This window comes from Capricornis sumatraensis, chromosome 2, assembly GCF_032405125.1.
Source record: "Capricornis sumatraensis isolate serow.1 chromosome 2, serow.2, whole genome shotgun sequence".
Lineage (NCBI taxonomy): Eukaryota > Metazoa > Chordata > Mammalia > Artiodactyla > Bovidae > Capricornis > Capricornis sumatraensis.
Genome location: NC_091070.1, coordinates 184,839,144 through 184,863,276, shown reverse-complemented (window position 1 = coordinate 184,863,276; position 24,133 = coordinate 184,839,144). Strand labels below are relative to the sequence as shown.

Sequence of the window (24,133 nt, the reverse complement as noted above, 5' to 3'; positions counted from 1 at the left end):
CTTTCTCCATTTGTCGCACTCTCTCCCTCCCCAGCTGTGTCTACAAGTCCATTCTCTACATCTGTGTCTCCATTCCTTCCCTGCAGATAAGTTCCTCAGTGCTATCTTTCTAGCTTGCATATATATGTATTAATATATGATATTTGTTTTTCTTTCTGACTTACTTCATCTGTATAACAGGCTCTAGGTTCATCCACCAAACTCATCTCCTATTCTGTTCGCCACCATTGGGTTTTTACAGCAATCAGTAGGAGGGAATGTCCCATTGAAACAAAATGAAATGGAGTGAAAGTTGCTCAGTCATATCTGACTGTTTGCGACCCCTTGAACTATACAGTCCATGGAATTCTCCAGGCCAGAATATTGGAGTCAGTAGCCATTCCCTTCTCCAGGGGATCTTTCCAACCCAGGGATTGAACACAGATTTGCCACATTGCAAGCATTATTGTTTCCCATTCTATTCAGTTCAGTTCAGTCACTCAGTCATGTCTGACTCTTTGCGACCCCATGAACTGCAGCACGCCAGGCCTCCCTGTCCATCACCAACTCCCAGAGTTTACCCAAACTCATGTCCATCAAGATGGTGATGCCATCCAACCATCTCATCCTCTGCTGTCCCCTTCTCCTCCTGCCCCCAGTCCCTCCCAGCATCAGAGTCTTTTCCAGTGAGCCAGCTCTTCGCATCAGGTGGCCAAAGTATTGGACTTTCAGCTTCAACATCAGTCCTACCAATGAACACCCAGGACTGATCTCCTTTAGGATGGAATGGTTGGATCTCCTTGCAGTCCAAGGGACTCTCAAGAGTCTTCTCCAACACCACAGTTCAAAAGCATCAATTCTTTGGCACTCAGCTTTCTTTATAGACCAACTCTCACATCCATACATGACTACTGGAAAAACCATAGCCTTGACTAGAAGGACCTTTGTTGGTAAAGTACTATCTCTGCTTTTTAATAGGCTCTCTAGGTTGGTCATAACTTTTCCTTCCAAGGAGTAAACGTCTCTTAATTTCATGGCTGCAATCACCATCTGCAGTGATTTTGGAGCCCAGAAAAATAAAGTCTGACACTGTTTCCACTATTTCCCCATCTATTTCCCATGAAGTGATGGGACTGGATGCCAGGATCTCAGTTTTCTGAATGTTGCGCTTTAAGCCAACTTTTTCACTCTCCTCTTTCACTTTCATCAAGAGGCTCTTTAGTTCTTCTTCACTCTGCCATAAGGGTGGTGTCATCTCCATATCTGAGGTTATTGATATTTCTCTCGGCAATCTTGACTCCAGCTTGTGCTTCTTCCAGCTGAGCTTTTCTCATGATGTACTCTGCATATAGGTTAAATAAGCAGGGTGACAATATACATCTTGACATACACCTTTTTTATTTGAAACCAGTCTGTTGTTCCATGTCCAGTTCTAACTGTTGCTTCCTGACCTGCATATAGGTTTCTCAAGAGGCAGGTCAGCTGGTCTGGTATTCCCATCTCTTCCAGAATTTTCCACAGTTTATTGTGATCCGCACAGTCGAAGGCTTTGGCATAGTCAATAATGCAGAAATAGATGTATTTCTGGAACTCTCTTGCTTTTTTGATGATCCAGTGGATGTTGGCAATTTGGTCTCTGGTTCTTCTGCCTTTTCTAAATCCAGCTAGACTTCTTTATTTTTACATATCAAAAAGAACTTTGAAGTAATATTTTGTTGTTCCAGAAAAATGTGTAGCATTATTTCATAATCTTTTTTAAAAAATCTGATACTTCTAAAAAATATATTGAAATGAAAGTTTTGACTCATTAAGAGAAAGCCAATCAGTCATTCATCTGTGCAGTAATTGTATAACAGTTGTATAGCTATTTGGTAAAAGAAATTTTAACAAGGAGTTTATTTTTAACATAACATACAGAAACCAAATTTGATTTCAGAAAGAAAAGCTAGGATTAATGTTGTCTAGTTTTAAACAGAAATCAGTTGACTAGCATTTTGCAACTTCATTTGGTCAATTAAGTATACAGAGCAAATTAACCAAAACATACATTATGCATATGGAGAAAATATTAAAGTATATAATAAGGAAAAGTGCTCAATATGAGTCTTTAAAAATTGAAAACATAAAGTAATTTTGAGATTCATGACAGTCTTGGGGTTCATATTACTTGGCTGTGATAAATTTAGAAGATTATACAGAGTTTGGCTTGTTCTTCTTGTACACACAGTATTTCTTCTCAGTTTAACCCTTTTAAAGAGGATTTGAATTTTGATCATTTTGAATCCATTTACCACCTTCATCATCTTGATGTGTATTATCTAAATATAATTTCCCTCCCCCCCTTTTAAAAGTGGAACTGGTGGGTTTAAAGCATGCCAGCATTTCTGCCCTATTTAGAATGGCATGGGTTGGAAAACATGAACTTTTCAAAGAAATGACAGCTTTTCCTTGAGTCGAACCATTTGCTTTCTTTAATAAGATTAGTTCAGATACTGCATTTCATCAATTCCATCATCTGAAAAAAATCCTGCCATCTTAAAAGTTTTGACATTTTCATTTTCTATTCTATTTCTGCTCTATGACACATAGTTCAGGCATTTGGCTGAGTTTAAATTAGTGGACTGGTTGGAAGCCTTAAAATGTGTTTGCGCAGAAGAAGTTTGAATGAATTGGGAGATTTGTTTACATTTGGAGCTTTGTATTTTTTTCCTTTTATTTTTAAATTTGAAATCTCTTCTTATGATGATACCTTAGGTTAGGTTACTTGCAGTGAACGTTAATCCAAAATCTCAATTCATCCTGATGATGTTAGGACATTGGCATGACATGACTTTGGTTACTGATTCAGCGAGCAAACAAATATAGCTAAAGTCACTTAGTGACTTGTTTCTAATTCAAGTCACATAGATATTGATCTAGAATGGATCTGATCCTGATTTGTCTAGTTTGTGTGAAAATCACACGCCACTTCATGTTGTCCTTGTCTGTCTATGCAAATTTACTTACAGTTTGCAGTTTGTTTCTTTTCTGGGGTTAAAGCCCCAAGTTTGGCTCTGTCCAGGCATCTTTTAGTAAAGCCACAAATAAAGCTGAGAACTGTAAAACTGTTAATAGTTTACATATCTTTTCAGGCCACTTGGTATGTTCTAGACTGCTTGTCAGATAGCCTGAAAATAGAGGCAGGCAAAGCAGGCCTGGTCTCTGTTCTTACAGAATCTGTAGTCACACTTGGAAGGTTGTCTTGTAGAATCTCATTAAGGAAATCTGTGGTCAGAAATAAGCACATGTTTAGACATAGGCCAAACTAGCTAAGTTTCTGAACATATGTATACTTACAAAGTGCTTAGAATAGTAATGATACTTAGCAACTACTTGATAACAGTTACATGCTAATATCATTATTATTTTTATTATTTATTTTTCCAGGTCACCCAAATAATTCTCTGGCCATAGACAGAGCATAATACATATGAATATATAAGTGAAATGAGATTTGGTTCTTTGACATGCAATCAGACCAGTTTTGTACTGCAAATTTAAAAGAGCCCAAATTTGTCCTGTGATGTGGAGACTAGGAATCATTTCCTTTATTTTTACATCCAAGTTTTCATGGTTTTAACTGGCACCCTACCAAACTGATAGAGGCCTCTAGTTGTGTGTGTCAGTGTGGTTGCTGAGAACATTACATTCAGTAATTACAGGGGACAATTTTTGCATGATTTTCTTCCTAGAGCATTTGCTATGCTGGAAATGCTATGAAAAGCTTAGACGATAGTACAAATACTATTTTTAAAAACAAACTTTTATTATATATTCTTAAAATACAGTAATATATGTTCGTCATAGAAAAAAACAAGCAGAAAAAAGCAGGGATAATCACTCAAATCCGACGTGCAAAGAGAACTGCTATTATGGTTTATGCATATTTCTTTGCAGTTGTTTCTCTGTACATAGAAATACATTTTAAAATGGCATCACAGTGTAATATCCCATTTTGTGATGGCTTGCTATGTCTTTATCCTATGTCATTAAACACCTTTCCATTGTCATTATTCTTTTACAATATTATTTGCATTGGCTATGACATCTTTGACTATTTAATTTTTATTTTTTAACTTTTACCTTTTTTTTCTATTATAATTTATTCACTGGGTGAACAACTGAGTTACCATTGTTGAGGGTTTTTTAAATGTTAAAGCAGCTAAATTGTATAAAATGTGCCTTGGCACTGAAATAAAGTAACGGGCAAGATGAAATGACTGCATACGAATCCTCATATGCTTCTACAGCCTTCTCTATGAATGGTCCCAGAGGCCTCTGGCCCAGACAACAACTTTCCGGAAGCACTGGGAAAGTGGTGTTCCATAATTAGAGAAGATCAGAAACCCTCAAATGGGCTGTGATTTAGGAGAGTAAGTTAAAATCAACTATATGCTGACATCAGGGGACCCTTCTGTTACCTGTTTGTTTCTATGACAAATTCAAACCAATTCAAACTAACTTTTCCATTCGCAGGTAGATTTCTTGTTTTAATTCTTTTAAGTTTGATCTTTTAGGTTGCATAAGCTGTGTTCCATGATTTAAGTGTGCTTATCCATTCATCCTTCCTGCCAGGAATGCCATCTCCAACCACACTGAAGAAGTCGGAGAAGTCTGGTTTCAGCAGCCCCTCTCCTTCACAGACCTCCTCCCTGGGAACGGCATTCACACAGCATCACCGACCCGTCATTACAGGACCCAGAGGTGAGCTGCTCCGCTGGCACCCTTGACTGTGCTTAGTTCATGACCTTGGAACGAGAGTAGTAAAATGAGAGACAACAAGGACTCCCCCAGAGTAGTTCTGAAGGAAGTGAGTGTTCTTATCCTCAGGGACTGCTTTGGAATTGTAGGGACCCAAGAGATTTGGTATCAAACCCTGATCCTGACCTCTTTCTTTGTTGGTGGGATGTTGCAAAGAGGTGGGAGGTAATTTGAATTAACCAAAACCAAACCTGTCTTAAGGGCTTTCCTGGTGGCTCAGGTGGTAAAGAATCTGCCTACTATCTGGGAGATCCCTGAGTTGGGAAAATCCTCTGGAGAAGGGAGTGGCTACCCACTCCAGTATTCTTGCCTGGAGAATTCCATGGACAGAGGAACCTTGTAGCCACAGTCCATGGGGTCACAAAGAGTTGGACACTAATGAGCAACTAACACTTCCTTATCTTAGAAATTGTATGAGAGGGGCACTTGTGTGTGTGTGTGTGTGTGTGTGTGTGTGTGTGTGTGTGTTAGGTGAGTTTATTTTTGTGTGATAGCTTGTTTTCATTCTCTCACCCCTGCTGATTCCCCTTTCTTGAAACCTGATTCAATATGTGGCATTTTGCAGTGAGGTTGTTTGCATCACCGTGTTGACGAGCCGTCTTCGTTTGCCCCTTTTGAAGTGGTAGATAGTTTGTCTGGTTTTCATTGCAATGTTTTCATTATTTTTGTCTCGTGTGCTTTTAAGTTTATTATTAAAATGTGTCCACAAGAAATATGATTTGTATTTCACATTAAAGACAAGCTTTAAACCTCAAGAGAATGTCAGCAAATCACTTAACTTGATCTTGTTGCAAGATGAAAATATTTATTAGTTTGTTTATGAAACTCCCACAGTAGGAGTATGAATAATTGTAACCAAGTTTGCTTTCTTCCATCAGATTTTTGTTTAGGTAAGTTTGTGATCTACCAGCTGCTATCATAAAACATCCTAGAAAGTTATGGTCTCTTGTCTACTTTGACATACGCCTGGAGAAACTGGTATTTCTTGCATTAATCTCAATGTATCTGAATCCGTTTATGAATACTCTGTGTACATCTCAGGGAAATATAGCAGTTTAGAGGGCTGGCCAAAGTACATGTGTAGAAATCACCTTGAAGAAAATAAGTATTTTGACTATTATATGAAGCTGTGTCTCTATCCACAATTATGAAAGCTCACTTGCCCCATCTTTAAAGATCTTGTGATCATTGATGGAACTTTCTTAAGTGTCCTAATTATTTCACTTGTGTGTAAGAGTGAAAAATATGTGCATTCCCCCCCCCCCAGTTTGAAAACCTTGCACCTGACTGGAATTATGTGCTCCCAGAATGAATCTCTTTGAATGGGGCAGTGTGATGATATAATTCTCGTTGTCAGCATTCCTTAAGCATTGAAACTGTGGTGGGAGGTAAGAGATATGAAGATTTAGTTAGAAGACTTTTGGTCTCAGGGAGATAAGGCCTGTATGTTTCTCATCTTTTTATGATCAGGCTGACATGTTCTAAATGCTACATGGATCTTAAAAGCAGAGGTTTCTGTAGGAAACTCTGGAGGGAACTGTGGAGGTTCCTTCATCCATCAATCAAGGATTTACTGAGTGCTTGTCACTGGACAGGCACTGGGAATTCAGTGGTTCCTGTCCTCATAGAGCGTATTGTCCAGTACAGAAAAATAAGCATTTAGAATATGTTGTGGAATGCACAGTTACTTTTCACTTTATATCACCTAAAGAATGTTCAAAGGGTAGATATTGTCAAAGTCAAATCTTAAAAGTCACTTAGATGAATGGAGAGCATTCCAAGCGAAGAAAAGACTCCTGGTACACCAGGATTAGGAAGCAGCAACGCCAGCAATCAGGGCAGTTTGTTGAGTTGCCTCTTTCCATTTCTGCTTATCATCTGAATTTTGTAATGTCCTCTCCAATAAAATGGGGACAGTAGTAATGGCACCCCACTCCAGTACTCTTGCCTGGAAAATCCCATGGACGGAGGAGCCTGGTGGGCTGCAGTCTATGGGGTCGCTAAGAGTCGGACACGACTGAGTGACTTCACTTTCACTTTTCACTTTCATGCTTTGGAGAAGGAAATGGCAGCCCACTCCAGTGTTCTTGCCTGGAGAATCCCAGGGACGGTGGAGCCTGGTGGGCTGCCGTCTGTGGGGTCACACAGAGTCGGACACGACTGAAGCGACTTAGCAGCAGCAGCAGCAGTACTGCTGAAGGATTTTTTTTTTTCTCCCAACCTCACATTCTTACACACAAACTACAATAAAACAGTATTTGTAGAGACTCTGAGGAGTATAAGGCAATGTGTATATGTTATCATTTATTCAGTAAATACTGAATGCTTTTTATATGTCTTGCCTTAAAACTATAGATCTAGAAATGATTTTAGCACTTACCCATAAGTGCCATGATTGGGAGCTTCTTCATGCTAAACAGTTAATCACATTTGCTAAAATGATCCACACTGAGTTGAACCAGAGGGGACCTTCTTATTCTACAGAACTGTGAGTTTTGGTCTTCTATTCATACTCATGGAATTGTTTATAAGGAAAAGAGAAAGATGCCCAATTTAAAAATTATGGAACAATTATGGAATTCCAAAGAATTTTTTCACCAGACTTCAATATGGTTCACAGCATCCTCAGGTCTCCTTTTTGGGAAATCTACTCAGGAACCCATTCTTATTACATCCTGCCCAACTTAGTGGTCTGGTGAAGGGAAGTGGGGCAGTTGGTATGAAATACCTCAGCGGCATCTTTGTAGTCAGCATGACAGAGTTGAGATAGCTTAACATAAGACCCTATTGGGCTAAGACCTTTTTAAAGTTTGGTGGTTAGATACTTGTTATTTAAGACATACTTGCTATAGATATCATATTCCCTCTTATCCTTCTGTGAACTGGTTGGAAAGCTAATGCTTGGAATGACATCACATCTGGGACTAAGAGTTGATGTTTTAGGAAGCTAAGGCTGGATTTAAAAAAGGAGAGTCTAGCAGAGGGAGCCAGTGTAGAATAAATGTGGCATGTACATTAAGGAGAATTCAACCTCACATGTTCTTTTTATTGGAAGGAGAGGCTTGGCTTCCCTGGTGACTCAGATGGTAAAGAATCCATCTGCAGTGCAGGAGACCCAGGCTTGGCCCCTGGGTCAGGCAGATCCTCTGGAGAAGGAAATGGCAAGCCCATTCCAGTATTTTTGCCTGGAGAACCCCATGGACAGAGGAACCTGGCGGGCTCCAGTCCATGGAGTTGCAAAGAGTCATACGCAACTGAGTGACTAACACTTTCACTTGCTCTTACTACAATCTGAAATGGTAAATCATTATAGAGAATCCAGATAGGTGATCAGACTTCAAAAAGGCCAGGAAGAAGAGAAAGGTGTGTCCTTTATCAGGATCCTGGGGCACTGGGGAGGCTGTTAACTGTAGTCCTGTTCAGAGTCACATGGTCACCTCTGGATAGCACCTAGATTGTAAGACCTCTGCTGCCTTCTTTAAAATTCCTCATGGGAATAGCCCTACTAGACAAACACCAATCGGTAGACAGCAGCTGTGTGATGTACCCCAGTGCCCAGGCCAGAGGTGGTATGCTAACAGAGCCACAGAACAGCAAATGCACCTCAAATTTCAATGAATTCACCAAATTCAGTGAAAACAAGCAATGGTCCTGTTTTTCACTGCGAAAATTAGCTATGTTTAGAAATTTGGTGGCCACTTTTTACACAGGAAACCTCTCTTTGATGATTGCAAAGCTGAGGCAGAAAAAATAGAGCCTCGAGGGGAGTGAGTAAGTGCAGAAGCTAGGGTTGGAGGTCGAATGGACTGGTGTTTGAATCCTATTTCCGCCACTTTTATCAGCTGTGTGAACCTGGCACAGAGCTTTGCTTCTCTGAGCCATGGGTTCCTCATCTATAAATTGAAGATCTAATCTCGACCTCAGAGAATTATATTATCTTAGGAGTAGATGAAATCATCTACTTACAGCCATGATCAGGTCAGGCAAACAATTAAGTCACCCATTTTCATCAGGGCTTTGAAAGCCTCATGCTATCATGCTGTCCTCCTGCCTTTGCCTGTCCACACACTGCCCATCCCAAGACCAATTCGGGTACCACTTTCTACCTGAAACCTGCTCAGCTCCAACCAGGCTGCCATCATCTCTCAATCTGCAGACTCTGGGAGCCTCTCACATCATGTCTTCACACTCCCTACACCAACTTGGTCTTACTTCGTCAGTTCACGTACATGTCTTGTTCTTTCTCTAGAATAAAACCTCTGTGAGGAAGGATCTCTAATAAACACTTTTTGATATCTTTATTGTTTCTCACACCATGGGTTTTGAGCTCAGATTTTACTTGAATGAATAAAAAGTATGTAAGTTGTCCATAAACTGTACATAAGAGATATTCATCCCATCCCTGAAACTGACAGATTTTCACTGCTTCTAAGGGTGACATATGACAGTAGTTTATATGGCACTTCTTTATAAGGAATGTCCAAGAAGAGGAAGAACCATGGCCTTTCATCCAAAGAAAGCTATTGCAAGATTATGAAGTAAGGCTTATTAAAAGCTATGGTGTTTCTTAGTTGATGCTATTCTAATCTTCTAATCTAGAATTGGAATCTAATTTTCCAATTTACCTTGTGAAGGTAGGGACATGTGGTTTCTTAAAATGAATCCCGTCTCTGATAGTGTCATTGTTTATGGCTTTGATAAATCATTTAACATTGTGACCTCTGTTTAGCCATCGCATGGGGGATGATACTTCGCCAGTTTACCTGGTGGCTCAGATAGTAAAGAATCTGCCTGCAATGTAGGAGGCTCAGGTTTGATCCCAGGTTGGAAAGAGTCCCTGAAAAAGGGAATGGTTGCCTACTCTAGGATTCTTGCCTAGAGAATTCTATGACAGAGAAGCCTGGTGTGTTACAGTCCATAGTGTCCCAAAGAGTCAGATACGACTGAGTAACTAACATTTGCGTAGTTAAAATTAGGTGAAGAAGTTAGACTGTGGAATGCCCTACTGACTGAGGAAGAGATTAAATTTCCGTAAGGGTGTTTGTTACGTCATTATACGTTATTACAGTTACTGTGCACTTTAAACGGAAAGAGTGGGCTTTCAAAGACTTTCTTTTAGCAGTACTTAAAATTTCAACCGTAATAAAGTATTTAATCATGACAATTCATCTTCTTCATGATAGTGAAGAAAAATTGTCATTTTTCTTTTTTCTTCCTTTTTGCCTTTCTAAGAGTTGTAAATTTGCCTGATAATTTTTTTAATTTAATTTGATTTTTTTATTTTTTATTTTTTTACTTGACAATACTGTATTGGTTTTGCCATACATTGACATGAATCCACCACAGGTGTACATGAGTTCCCAACCCTGAACCTCCCTCCCACCTCCCTCCCCATACCTAACTCTTTTTGAGAATTATTTGGAGTACTCATCAGAGATATTTTAGAATTTCTTAAAAGTTGTCTTCTCGAAACTTATGTTTCTGCCTTAAGTCTTTGCTATTTTCAAAAGCGAGATAATAGATGATACTTAATATAAATGCTTAGCACAAGGTAAAGCGACTCTGTGCTTTAGGGATCAAGAGGCAGTAAGGAACCTGCACCATACACGATGTAAACCAGGGCTTGAGAGTAATTGACAAATAAGCACCGATTGAGCTTCGTCTAGAGCCATAGAATTTCAGAATAGCGCTCTTGGAGCCTTCTGGTTTAATTCTTTTCCTGGATCCCTTAAGAATGTGTTTGGCTGTAAGTAACTGGAAATCTAAGACAAACATATGGAGTTTTCCGTGGTGGCTCAGTGGTAAAGAATCTGCCTACCAGTGCAAGAAACATGAGTTCAGTCCCTGGTCTGGGAAGATCCCACATGCCCTGGTACAACTAAGTCTATGGGCCACACCTATGGAGCCTTGATCTAGAGCCCAGGAACCACTGCTGCTGAGCCTGCATGCCCTAGAGTGAGTGGTCTGCAACAAGAAAAGCCACCACAATGAGAAGGCTGCCACTGCAACTAGAGAGTAGCCCCCACTTGCCACAACTAGAGAAAAGGTCCTCACAGCAGCAGAGACCCAGCACAGCCATAAATAAATAAATACAATTAAAAAAATAAAAACCAAACATGTGATTCAGAACTGTCATGGTGGCACCTAAGTGCAGTCAAGGATTGAGGTTTCTTCTCTTATCCATGCTTTAGTGGATTGTTCCCATCCTCATGCGGTGACCTCAGGGTCACAGTGTAGCCACTGCCCTCCGCCATGCATCTGCATTCCACGCGTTTTAAAGAAGGGAGCAGACAAGAACCAAAAGTGCCTGCCAGGCCATTTTGCCACCTTTCATGGAATCTTATTCAGCATGATCAAAACTATGCCTCTTGATCACCGCTAGCTGCAAGGGAGGCTGGAAAATCTAAGTATTTGACAGAGCACATTGCTGCTCTGTTTAAAATTGGGGTTTTATAAGTAGGTAAATAGGAGAAAAATATTCTGGCTAGCAGTCAACAACATAGTTACTGTTACTCAGAGAAATGCGAAATCTGAGTTGGCCAGAGCCAAGACTAGAAATCTAGCCTCCAATGCTAAGCCTTTTTCAACATATTTCTACCTTTTTCTCCACTACTGGGAGAAACCAACTCATTTATTTCAACAGTTAGTTTGTTTTCACAATGTTTATTAGTCAAGGACGTGACATAGCCATTTAGATCTTTTGATAAGTATGATACAACTCTTATTATCACACTGAGTTTTTTTTATAATAGCAGCCATAAACAGATCACTTGACCTTTTTTTATGAGCCCATGAATCCTTGCTACTGGTAAATGCAGGGTTTCTGGTAGGTGCAAGTCATTTCAAAGATAGCTTTTGAGGTCAGTTTGACTTTTTTTTAATATTGAAATTAGTGTGCAGACTCCCATTACTGTCTAGGGGCCTGTTAACTTTTCCACAAATATTTATCAAGTACTTACAGGGTACAAGGTGCTCTGCTACTTGCTAAATAGAGTGGGGAATAAAGCTTGGATTCTGGCCTCAACTTGCTTACTTCCTAGTAGATGGCAGACAAGAAACCCAGCCTTGTATTACTGTGATGGGTGCACCCAGGGTGCTGCCAAGATCAGGGTCCACCTGATAGAACTACCATGGCAGGTGACACTGGGCGAGTCCAAACAAGTGTGACTTAACCCTCTCTCAAAGAGTACCTCCTAGTTGTAAGCAGGCAGCAACAGCAAACAATTGTGCTTTTAGACAACTAAGTACTGAGGAATCCAGACACACAAAGTGTGAGCGAATGGCCAAAGCCCCACTTCTTTATGGGTCAAAACATACACACACACACACACACACGAAGGGATTTTAGAAGTCAGATTGCCCTGATTTTGAAGACGTGCACAATATGTATTAAAACAATAGCCATGTAAGCTTAAGATACATTGTGCAGCTTTCAAAGAATCCTGCCAGTTTCTGATCAGACATTTACATACTCTATGAACCTCTCTAAATCCAGGATCCTCATGGCCCAATCAAGGATCTTGCCTTTAGTGATGAGACATGTGAGGGTATGAAGTCAATTGTATCTCCCAGTTTGGCTAAAGATAACACACTGCAGAGAATTGTGAGAATAAGATAACTTTCCAGGAAGTTGAGGTCACCAGGAAAGGTTGGAAGACTGGAGATTCAAAGACAATAATAGAGAAGGAAGGAAGGAGAGGAATAGTGGGAAGGCTCAGTCATCACTAGATGGCAAGGCCATTAGAACGGGACCACGTCTTTATTCTTCCTCCCGAGATTCTGTATCTCTCAGCCTCATGGATGGTGTTTGCAAAGCACTTAGTAGGTATTTGTTGAATGAGCACATAGATTTGATTGACAGCAAACAGGAAGTTTGGAAATAACAGGTAGTTTTCCATCCTCCATGTGTGATAATAATACCATATTCAAATGCATGTATTTCACAGTATTTAGGGAGATGCATAGCATCATGAATAAGTGCTCGATATACGCTTGTTCTTGTTTAGTCACTGTCTTGTCTGACCCTCTGTGCCCCTATAAACCGAACGTGCCAGGTTCCTCTGTCCTCCACTATCAGTCCCTGAGTTTGCTCAGATTCTTGTCCTTTGATCCAGTGATGCTGTCTAACCATCTCATCTTCTGCTGACCCCTTCTCTGTTTGCCTTTAATCTTTCCCAGCATCAAGGTCTTTTCCAGTGAGTCAGAAAGTGGCCAAAGTATTGGGCTTCAGCAACAGTCCTTCCAATGAATGTTCAGGACTGATTTCCTTTAGGATTGACTGGTTTGATCTCCCTGCTGTCCAGGGACTCTTCAAGAGTCTTCTCCAGCACCACAATTTGAAAGTATCAATTCTTTGATGCTCAGCCTTCTTTATGGTTCAACTCTCATATCCATACATTTACTCTGTTTTAATTAAGAGCTTCTAGTTTCATGGACATTAAGAGAAATACTGAGCTCAGAATGATTTGATCCTCTTTTTATGGAATATTTGCTGTGGTATTATAAATGTTTCTGCCCAAATGAAGGACCCTGAAGAAGGAAGAAGTCCCTGGTGCTCCATCGCTCTCGTGACCTTGGCATCCTTCCTTGGCATGCACCCCCTACCTAAGCAGTTGGTTCATTTAGCTTTCTTGTATCATGTCAGCAGACTCCTTTGCCTCTTAGGAAATATTTTTAACTTAGTTGTAGAACACACTAGTGCTCCTTTCAGTGGAGCTGAATTTAATTTGTCTCTCCTGGTTTAGTGCAATTGAATCATCTCAGGAAAATGAGAAGCAATTAAGTACCTGTTGCTAACAAGGTGCTGAAATAATCTGCCAACAGATGCAAAGTGTTTATTTATTATTGGAGTATGTCATTTGAGAAAACATTACGTTGTCTTTTGACAATCAGAATTGCCAGAATTGACTTTCAAATGCAGGCGTCACAGACCTAACAAGTGCCACCTCTGAGGAGCACTGAAAAGAGAATAAGAGGGCTTGTGAACACTGGTCAAGGTTAGCTCAAGTGCCGGTGCCGGGCCTAATGGGCACCGTTGTTGATGGGATTTGAAGGAACTGGATGGTAAAGAGGAAAAGCAGCTTTTTAGCAAAGGCCCTTTAAGTCCCAGTTCAGGAAATTATTAAATTCATTAGCCAGATACTTACAGCCAGCTATTACTACCCAGCTAAAGGAAAAAACAGTGCCAGCAAATGTTTTAAAACTACAACTAAACAAAAGTCAGGAAGCGTGTAATTAAAACTGTACCTTTATTGTATTGTAAAGAGTTTCACTGTGACATGGAAAATATTTAAAGGAGAAGGCTGTTTAGCTAATTTGTCTGCAAGTGAACTGCTTAGTGGAGAAGTACCCTAAATTAACTGTAAGGCCACCCACCGAGCGAGCCTCATAAAGGGCCGTGGCTGCTCAGCTTGGTTTTGTGTAACCGTTCAATAATTACTAGATAAATGCATAACTAAAAGCTCTATTACACTAATAATTTGTACTGAGATAGATGTGTGGGACACCCTGCTGGGTTAATTTGTCATCCCCGCAGCAAACTTCTAAAGAGAGCCCTTCTGCAGTGCTATCTGTTAATACGTGGTCCCAAGGAGGACAGGTTAGAGCAGTAAGACCAATTGGCTCCTTAATCTCTTAAAGAGGCAAAATGCACCCCGCCCGTCGCCCCCACCCAGCCGCCGGCCCTGGTGAGCGCCTGAGAAAAGAACAGGGTGATTGGTGATTAACCACGTGGACCCAGATTGAAACACTTTTAGACAAAAGGAGCTGCTCTCCCTTGGAATTTCTTGCCCCTTTCTCTCTTCTCTCTTTATCTCTCCCTCGCTGTCTTCCACCCCCACCTCCTTGTCCCCCAACCATAAATCCACACATATAGACACAGTGAAGGCACTGGTTCTGGGCAAAGTTTCTTTGAAATCATGTCACTGACAAGACTTCTGGGTACTGCTTGCACTGTAAATCCTATGACCAGATAAATCCCAATCAGGTCTTTCTAGTTGAGCTTAATATAATGTTGATTTTATGTTTAGATTCATTCTTCATTTTTTTGTTTTCAGAGTAGAATAAAAAGCCCGTATTGGGCTTGTATCTCTGTTTTATGTGGAATGCTGTCTTCTATCACACACACTCACACACTTGCTCTTTTAAATATGAAGCTCGCATTTAAGCTTTAATGCAGGGATGTCAACCTCGCCGATGGACAGAGCCATAAAGCATGTTAGAGTTAAGTGAATTACTGTAGCATGGAACTGTAGCTTTAACAATGTTTATGTAGTATCAGCTTATCATCCACGTAGGCAAAGCGGGGTGAGCACTGATACTCGAAATGGGAAGGCACAGTCCTGTTGATGTGGCTGCAGTATCACGCAGAGTCGCCCATTTCATGCCACGTCCTTTGTATTGTTGAAACAAGTGGATTCAATCACTCACATGAATGGATGGCCTTTTAAAATGTGTATTTCCACGGTAAATTTTACATTTGCCGTTTCTTAGTATTAAGTAGCAGTTACTTCCCCTCCACCCCAAACGATTCATTTTTCCTAGGTACAAAACACGTGTGAGGAACACCAGAATGGACAGGTTGTAATACAGCAGTAAGGGGCCTATGAGGCAAATATTGTGAAAGGAAGTAAATGATTTGACCTCTGAAAAATAATGCATATGGGAGCAGAAGAGTGCAATGAAAAGCACACGGGCTGTGGGGTCACGCAGGATAGAATTCAGACGCTGCCCGGCCACTCAGGATCTGCACAAGCTTGTGCCAGTCCCTTGGCCTCTGCTGGCCTCTGTTTCCCCACCTGTACGAAACTTTAAGGTGTGAATAGGAGGAGGAAGTGAAATGCCATATGGAAAGGGCCATGTATGTGGTTAGTATGTTACCAAACATTAGCTGTCTCAGAGTCCCCCCATCCCCATATCTTCTGCTGTCTTTTTATGTGGTTCTCGTGAAAGGATTCTCACTTCTCTCATTCCTCACTCCTCAACTCCTGCTTTCTCTTTTATCTGTTTCTGTGAGTCCAGAAGGTGTGTGTATTTCTCCTCACTGAGAGGAGTCTTATGGAAGTCTTCCAGGAGCCCCTGGAAGAGATGGGGCCTCAGGGACATGAGCCAGCCCAGTTACACCATCCCATCACTCTTGTTTGGTTGGAAGAACAGGCGCGTCTCCCTAGTGGGGCCGGTGAACCCCCTGCCATGATGACTAGCCCACAGCCGTGGTGACAACTTCACTTTGACTTGTCTTCATTCAGGCGTGGCTCCTGCTAAGGGATAAGCACCATTGTTATTTACACAAGTCAAATCAGCAAATAATTTTTGAGAATGTACCATCTGCCAAGCACTGTGCTAGGCCCTAGTGAACAAACCAAACAAGCCTGTCCTGCCCCTCAGCCTGAAAGACCAGAAGAACAAACAGTTGTTACTCAGATGAGATTCATGAATTAAAGAAATGGATAATATAGCAAGGTATTAAAAGTATTTGTGGGCATTTGGATTTATGTGTGTCAGTTTGTGTGGGTCCATTGTATTGGTGTACAGTATGTATTTAGGAAACCTTAGTATCCCTGAGGGATATCTGTAGATCTTCCCGAATCCTCAAATTCCTGAATACCATAATAAGCATTGTTGAACTGTTGCATACCCAGTAATGCATCAGTCCCCGACCTTCTTGGTACCAGGGGCCAGTTTCATGGAAGACAGTTTTTTCACAGACTGGGATATAGGAGATGGTTTCAGGATGATTCAAGTGCATTACATTTATTGTGCATTTTATTTCTATTATTACTACATCAGCTCCACCTCAGACCATCAGGCATTAGATCCCAGAGGTTGGGGACTCCTGCAATAATGAACAGAAGACATGTTAATAAGTACTGTTTCAAGTGATATATTCTTACAAGTGAAAGAACCCAACCAGATTGCTTAATCACCTCTCCATTCTCCCCAAAAGAAAATAATGGATTGGTTCGTGTAACAGAAAAGTCTGAGGGTTTGTGGCTTCAGGTAGAACTGGATCCAGATGCTCAGGCAAAACCTTCAGAAATCCGTCTTTTTATCATTCTCAGATCATCTGTCCTCTGTGTGAACTTCATTCTCAGGCTGAATCTCCTCAGATCATGGCACTGATGATATGAGCAGTTCCAAGCTTAATTCCTACCTTGTAACAGTCCCAAGGGAAAAGAAGATCTAGAGAAGCCCAACTCCTTCCTGATGCTCCGAGTGGCCTAGTGTGGGTCATTTGCTCACTTTTAAAATAATCTTTATGTTTAAAAGGTAGTGATCTGATTCCCTGGTGGCTCAGGTGGGAAAGAATCTGCCTGCAATGTAGGAGACCTGAGTTTGATCCCTGGCTCAGGAAGATCCTCTGGAGAAGGGAATGGCTACCCACTCCCATATTCTTGGCTGGAGAATCCCATGGACAGAGGAGCCTGGGGTTGCTATAGTCCATAGGGGTCACAAAGAATCAGATTAACTGAGTGACTAACACTTTAAAAGATAATGGGGGAGGCAGCTGGCATGGCAGACAGTGGTCCCACAGGGGTTACAGTGTTGGTGACCCTGGTGCGCAAGCCAGGCAGTGGCAGCATCTACTTTCAGACCCCACCCCTGCCCAGGAGCTGCAGATGAGGCTTAAGGGAGGCGCCAAGGGAAGGTCATGGTCAGGTCTGACCTCAAGGAGCTACGGAAGTGCTTCAACCTGAGGAGTGGATCCTGGAGCAGTTCCCCGGCCTCTATGGCTGCCAGGAAGAGGGGATCCTGAAGCTGGAGATTGATGTGAATGAACTCCTGGATGTGGAGAGTGATGGGACCTAGCTGCCAGGGTCAAGAAGCTGCTGGTTGATTGTTACAAGCCCACTGAGGCCTCTGTCCCTGGCCTGCTGGAAAAGATCTGGGGCATGCAGAAGCACACCCTGGAAAAAGACAGTCCTCCCACAAGACAGCCACTTTCCCCCAGTCTTATAGCAGCAGCAATACTGGGGGCCTGGTGCCGTGAGCAGGACTCCCTGTGCCTCCGGCCCAGAGGGGCTCTTCCCTGATGTTAAAAATAAAGGTAATAAGTTTCTCATTGGTGTGGCCTGGGTTCTATGCTGACCCACAGAGCCTGGGGGGAGGGTGAAGTCAATGGCATAGACTGAGGTGGAAGGAGGCTGTTACCCAAAGATACCTTCGAGCTTTGTTTCCAGAAGAACAGGTGAAGGACTGCTGGGCCGGCAAAGCTGATAGCTGCCCAGTCCAGATTAGAGCACAGCTGTCCTGTGCCCAGGGCAGCAGAGTCGGCTCTCCCATCAGCCAAGTGACTTCATGTTGCAGGTGGGGCTTGAAGAGCACAGATCAAACCTCGGTCTTAGGAGAGTGACAGTCCATGCCGGGGAACTCCAGGTTCATGGGAGCAGTTGAGAACAGTTCAACTCTTTTTTACAAATTATTTATTTATTCACTTGCCTGTGCTGTGTCTTAATTGTGGTAGGCAGGATCTTAAGTTGTGGTATGCGGGATGTAGTTCCCTGACCAGGAAGAGAACCCAGGCCCCCTGCCCTGGGAACATGGAGTCTTACCACTGGACCACCAGTGAGGTCCTAAGGACCGTTCAACTCTTGATTCCCGATGGCCTTGTGCTGCCACACGGCACTGCGTGATCCTGAGTACTTGCAGTATATCTTAACTTTGGACACGACTAAAGCGATTTAGCAGCAGCAGCAGCAGCAACTTATCCTAAGAATACAACTCTAAGGGTAATAAATAGCCCAGAGTCCAGCACACTGTCTGGGATACAGCAGATGCTCAACACATACTTTTTAAAGGTGTGAGCCCACTGTGTACTAGGCAGCTACGTACACTAATTCTGATTCTCAGAAAAATCTCTTAAATTAGTGCTATTTTATTCGATTTTACAGACAAGGATATGCAAGTTTGAAAATGTTACGTAACTTTTCCTAGACTCACATAGGGAGTGAATGATTTCAAAACCCCAAATAGTCAAGCTCTAAAAAGCACACAGACATAGGATTTCCATTTTGCAGCACAGAAAACCAAGGTGCTTAGGAGGTTGACACAGAGGTAGTTGATACTCAGCTTGGGGTAAACTTTGGTACCCTGACTTCAAACACTGGCCCAATGCATCTCATACTTCTCCTTGTGTGAAATTTATCAGCAGTAGGAATAAATCCCTAAATCCTATAGAGTGAATTCAGGAGGGTGCTTTGACACCTGTGCTTTAGTAATCATGTTACTCAGACATAGGGCCTTGAACTTCAGTGTATACCTATCAGTTGGGTGGGGGTAGTGGGAAGAGAGACCATGAATCAGTCATTGCTTTGTTTGTTGTGGGGTTTGTTTGTATTGGTCTTGCACTTTTTTATTTTAAAGGTCAGCAAAGACTTGCCAACAGCACAGGTCCCAGCACTTGATAGGCCTCCCATAGGCTAGAGAACCTCCATGGAGCTTAGCGTTTCAAATCCCAGGTCATTTGAGTGTTAACTCTCTGTTAGCCTATGTGATCATCCAATCTATGGTGGTTATTTTTCCCTTAAATGTTTTGATGTATCTCTTCTTCATCTTTAGTCTTATAGTATATCTTGCATGTTACATAGAAGCTCAAGTTCCCTTCATGGAACTGCATCTTGTCAACTTTGCTTATTAAACAGTCCCCCTTCACGTCTCCAATAATCACAGCTGTTGTGTGGTGTTTGCAGGCATTTCACATTAGCCGTCATGGCGGCTTAGTTGATTCATGCATAAATATGGTCTATTCAGAGAAGAGGCCCTATCAGTACCAAAAGGCTAGGGCTCTATCTCACAGAAAGAGCTTGAACTAGTGTATTCACTTAGGGGTTTTTCTTAATTGAAATATAGTTGATTTATAATGTCGTGTTAGTTTCATTTCAGTTATGTATTTGTACATGTATATGTGTATATATATTTTCTTTTTCGTATTCCTTTCCCTTAAAGGTTATTACACAGTTCTGAGTATAGTTCGCTGTGCTGTGCAGTCGATCCTTGCTGGTTATCTACTACTTCTCTGACTCTTATGTTTGACTTGACATGATATACACATGGATGGGACTTCCCCACTAGCTCATAGGTAAAGAATCTGACTGCAAAGCAGGAAACGCAGGTTCGATCCCTAGGTATGGAACATCCCCTGGAGAAGGGAATGGCAACCCACTCTGGTATTCTTACCTAGAGGATCTCATGGGCAGAGGAGCCTGGTGGGCTACAGTCCACTGGGTCTCAAAGAGTCGGACAGAACTGAAGCAACTTAGCGTGTATGCATGCACATACACATGGATGTGGGAAACCAGCACATACCCAAGGCATGTTAATTAATAGTGAAAAGGGTCAATCAAAGAGTGACAATGGCTAGTTAGTGGGAATACAGAAGGCAAGCAGTTTGCTTTGGAAGCCTTCCAAAAGATGAGGCGTCAGCGGGAAGTCTAGCTGGGACAAGGACCAGGTTTGGTAGGCAGTGGGTAGGAGGGACAGAGATTATCTGGTGCTCAGCTTACAGACAGAGCATTGTCGGTGTTTGGAGAGTGAACAGGAATTATGTGGGTCTACACAAAGAGTCGGACACGACTGAGCAACTGAACTGACTGACTGACTGACCCCAGGGGCCATTAGACTATGGCCCAGCAGTCGAATCTAGCCCTCTCTCTGCTTGTTTCTTAAAAGAAAATGTTATCGGAACATTTTATGGCTATTCTCATTTATTTATGTGATATCTATGGCTGCTCCTGCATTGAGTAATTATAGCAAAAACCATGAGGCCTGCAAAGCCTAAACTATGTCCTCTCTGGCCTTTACAGAAAATGTTTGCCAACCTCTAGTCTAGACTATAAACCAGGGCCTTTGAGAAAGAAAGGTCTTTAAGTAGCAAAAATTGATCTAAATTAAAATTTTAAAAGATCTTTTTCACCCCTCGCTGTATTTTTTAGTTTATTTTTCCAAGATATTGGAATTTGATCTCTATCCTGAACTTCTATCTTAACTCAAATAGAATAGAATAGATCAGTTATCTTGGAAGTCTACTGTAACAAAAAGTTACTTTGTTTGGTAGCAATAACATAAAAATACTGGTGTTTTGCAAGTCATCGTGAAATATCATATATTTCTCTCATTTGATATACCCACGTTCTTTCACACGTATTCAGTGATGTTAAAGATGTGTTTTGAAAACCTTGGTTTGAGTCAAACATTTGTTATTTAGAAAAAGTTCCACCTCCTAAAGGCTTGAAAACCATTGCCAGTTCCTTGTTCCTTGTGTCTCTGTTAAAATAAATCCCAGAACTCCAAACTTCTAAACTTTCGTGAATGGCAGGTCTGACTCACAAATGATGTATAAATTATAGCTATGGACCAGTAAGATTTCTCAACTTTACGTAGGCTATCATGGTGTTACATATTGTGGTTTTGAATTTCTAAAGAAGCAAACTCCATAGTAGTTGACAGCCCAAACAATTCAAGTTCCATTTGCCCTTATGGAATGCTTTTTTTTAAGTGTGTGGTTTTTTTTTTTTTTTTTCTTCTACTTTCTGCTCCTTTTAGAACTGTGCCTTATTAAAATCTTTACTTTTAAATATGAGTAGTCAGGATTTCTTAATGCCACCTTGTACTTTGCGGAAATGGTTATTTTTGTCTAAATAACATCTTAATGCTGAAGACAGATGAGTAGCTTTTTCTTGTAATGGTGCTAACAGAGAGAAGCAGTTTGGAATTTCACCTGTTGCCACTGACAGTGTCAATTAATGGTAAGACTGAAGTTTCCCAAATGCCAGGCCTTGGGAGTGGTCATTCGCTCTATGAGCAAAGAAGACTGTGTAACGCCATCTGACAAGCACGCTGCACCTGAAGGAGGATTTGATTTTATTGTTTGCATTGCTCTCCTAACAGCTTATCTTTGGAGCCTCCCATAGAAGAGAGACTAGGACCTAAGGGCTGGTGCCGGAAAGCAAAAACTAATATGAAATAAATCTAATTCTCTGTCCAACCCGTGAGAGTCTGCAGTCGTTCCTGGACGAGAAATTAAGTCAATGTCAAGCCTAAACAGAAGAATATATTTCAATCATGAATTCTTGGTTTGAGAAAAATGTAGGAGGGTTATTAGAACTTTTAAAGGTTCTGGTTGGGCAAAACTACTGGCAGTGGTAAAGAGAGGTGATTTTCTTTAGTCTCTTTTTTTTCTAAGACTTAGAATGAATTAGAATGAAATACAAGATACCAAATCCATGTGGCCATGACTCCCTGGCCATCTTTGAGCTGGAAAAATTGTCTATAAAGTCTCTTCCCTGTAGTGGACTCTCAGACCAAGAATCAGTTGTTGGACCTTAGAAATCTCTCGGCATACACAGTAATACAGTAATGACTTTGACCTTCTCTTCCCCAGTCTTAATCAATTATGCCTTAAAGGAGGAAGAATACTTTTAAGTTAAATATATATATATATATACATATATATATATATATATATATAAAATATACAATAACATTTAATTTTAAACTTTTCCTCTTTCAAACTAAAACCAAAGAGGCTTTTAAATAATTGGGGCCACAGTGGGGTGGAGGTGGGGGGTGGTGCACAGACAAGTAAACCAACCTGCCTGACCTGCTCTCTTGTTTTTAAGTATCCAGTAATATGATCATTTTGCAATAAATAACTGAGCCTACACCTCTGGGAAATTCTGGGTCTCTGCTTCTTTAATTGTGGCTACTTTGTTCAGATGTGTAGGCAGTGCCATTCCAGCCAAAGAAACCAGATCAAATTTCCTTCCTTCCCATCTTTTTTGTATCCTTCATGAAAAGCCCAAGCAGTTGTTTGAAACAAGGCTGGCCTCTGGTTAAAGTTTAAACTAGTAGTGAGATCCATCTCAAATGGAGTGTTTGTGACACTTTTTGCTGCTCCTGGCCTAGGGTACTAAGAGTATTAGACCCCAGAAGCAGCCAATTTTGTAGTGCCTTTTAATACACAAAATTGTATTAACATCAACATGGATACAGATGGATGCATTGCAATAAACTGTAACCACTTGAGAAAAGCCTTTATTGACTCTCAAGTAAATAATGCACATTTTAAAGGATCTAAATATGCATTTACATAATGTGCTATAATTTTTTATTGTGTCAACTACTCACACACGCACATCCATAAGAGATGTTTTTCTCCGTCAAAAATTTGGACTCATACCATTATTTTGTGCATTGCATTAGCACCATGCCAGAGTCACAATGGTAGTTTCTCTTTTCTAGGGCCTGAGCTGACCATCTCAAACTACAATTAGTCAATTTTGCTGATTGAATAATTGGTTGGTTAATTTAACCCCAGTGACACTTTCTAAAATAATTTGTGACCACTTGTTCGAAAACTTAGGCACACTAAAAACACCTAATCCAAGATAAGAGAAATGAAATAGAAAAGAAGGAAAACCAGATTTATACATGGCTGGAATCTTAAATCTGAGCTTTAGAGCAATGGAAAAACCCAATGCAGTCTCATTGTTCAGGAAAAGAATGCTACTAGAAGGTTATCCAGAGAAATCACATGTATTTAATATTCTCCCTCATGGCTCACGTGGTAAAGAATCCACCTGCAATGCTGGAGATCTCCCTGAGATCTCTCCTTCTCAGGGAGATCCCCTTGAGAAGGGCATGGCAACGTACTCCAGTATGCTTGCCTGGAGAATTCCATGGACAGAGGAGCCCAGTGGGCTACAGTCCATGGGGTCGCAAAGAGTCAGACATGACTAAGCGACTAACATACACACACACATACATACACGGAATATATTTTGTGATGTGTGTAACACAACTGTTTTCTGTTGGAAGAAATGAAAGCACGGGATCTTGAATGATTTATATCCTATTCCAGTGAACTAGTGGGAAGCAGACATCCAAGGCATGAGAAAGTAGGGGTTGTGAAGAATGACCCTTTGAAATGCAGATTCAGCAGTCGTCTAGTTTGAATCCACAGGCTAAATGATTTCCTGGTATTAATTAAGAGTTAATTGATTATTATAAGTCAACCATTATAGAGTGAACTCCACACAGTACCATGTGTTTTCAGGTTTGTGTTACAATAAACTATATGACACAAGGAAAAGAGGAATAATTTTTTTTAGTAAAATGTAACAAGCTTTCTTGAAGAGATCTCTAGTCTTTCCCATTCTGTTCCTTTCCTCTATTTCTTTGCATTGATCACTGAGGAAGGCTTTCTTATTTCTCCTTGCTATTCTTTGTAACTCTGCATTCAGATACTTGTATCTTTCCTTTTCTCCTTTGCTTTTCACTTCTCTTCTTTTCACACCTATTTGTAAGGCCTCCCCAGACAGCCATTTTGCTGTTTTGAATTTCTTTTCCATGGAGACGA

At 41.0% G+C, this 24,133-nt stretch overlaps 1 protein-coding gene across 3 annotated transcripts in view; it reads left to right on the top strand.

Annotated features, from left to right (window-relative positions):
* The window catches only part of NFIA (nuclear factor I A), a 624,340-nt gene that overhangs the window by 534,062 nt on the left and 66,145 nt on the right, over positions 1-24,133 (top strand). For all 3 annotated transcript variants that reach the window (XM_068965476.1, XM_068965477.1, XM_068965478.1), the window contains exon 7: positions 4,594-4,722. In XM_068965476.1, coding sequence (XP_068821577.1) covers positions 4,594-4,722 — 129 coding nt within the window. The remainder of the gene's footprint in view (positions 1-4,593; positions 4,723-24,133) is intronic.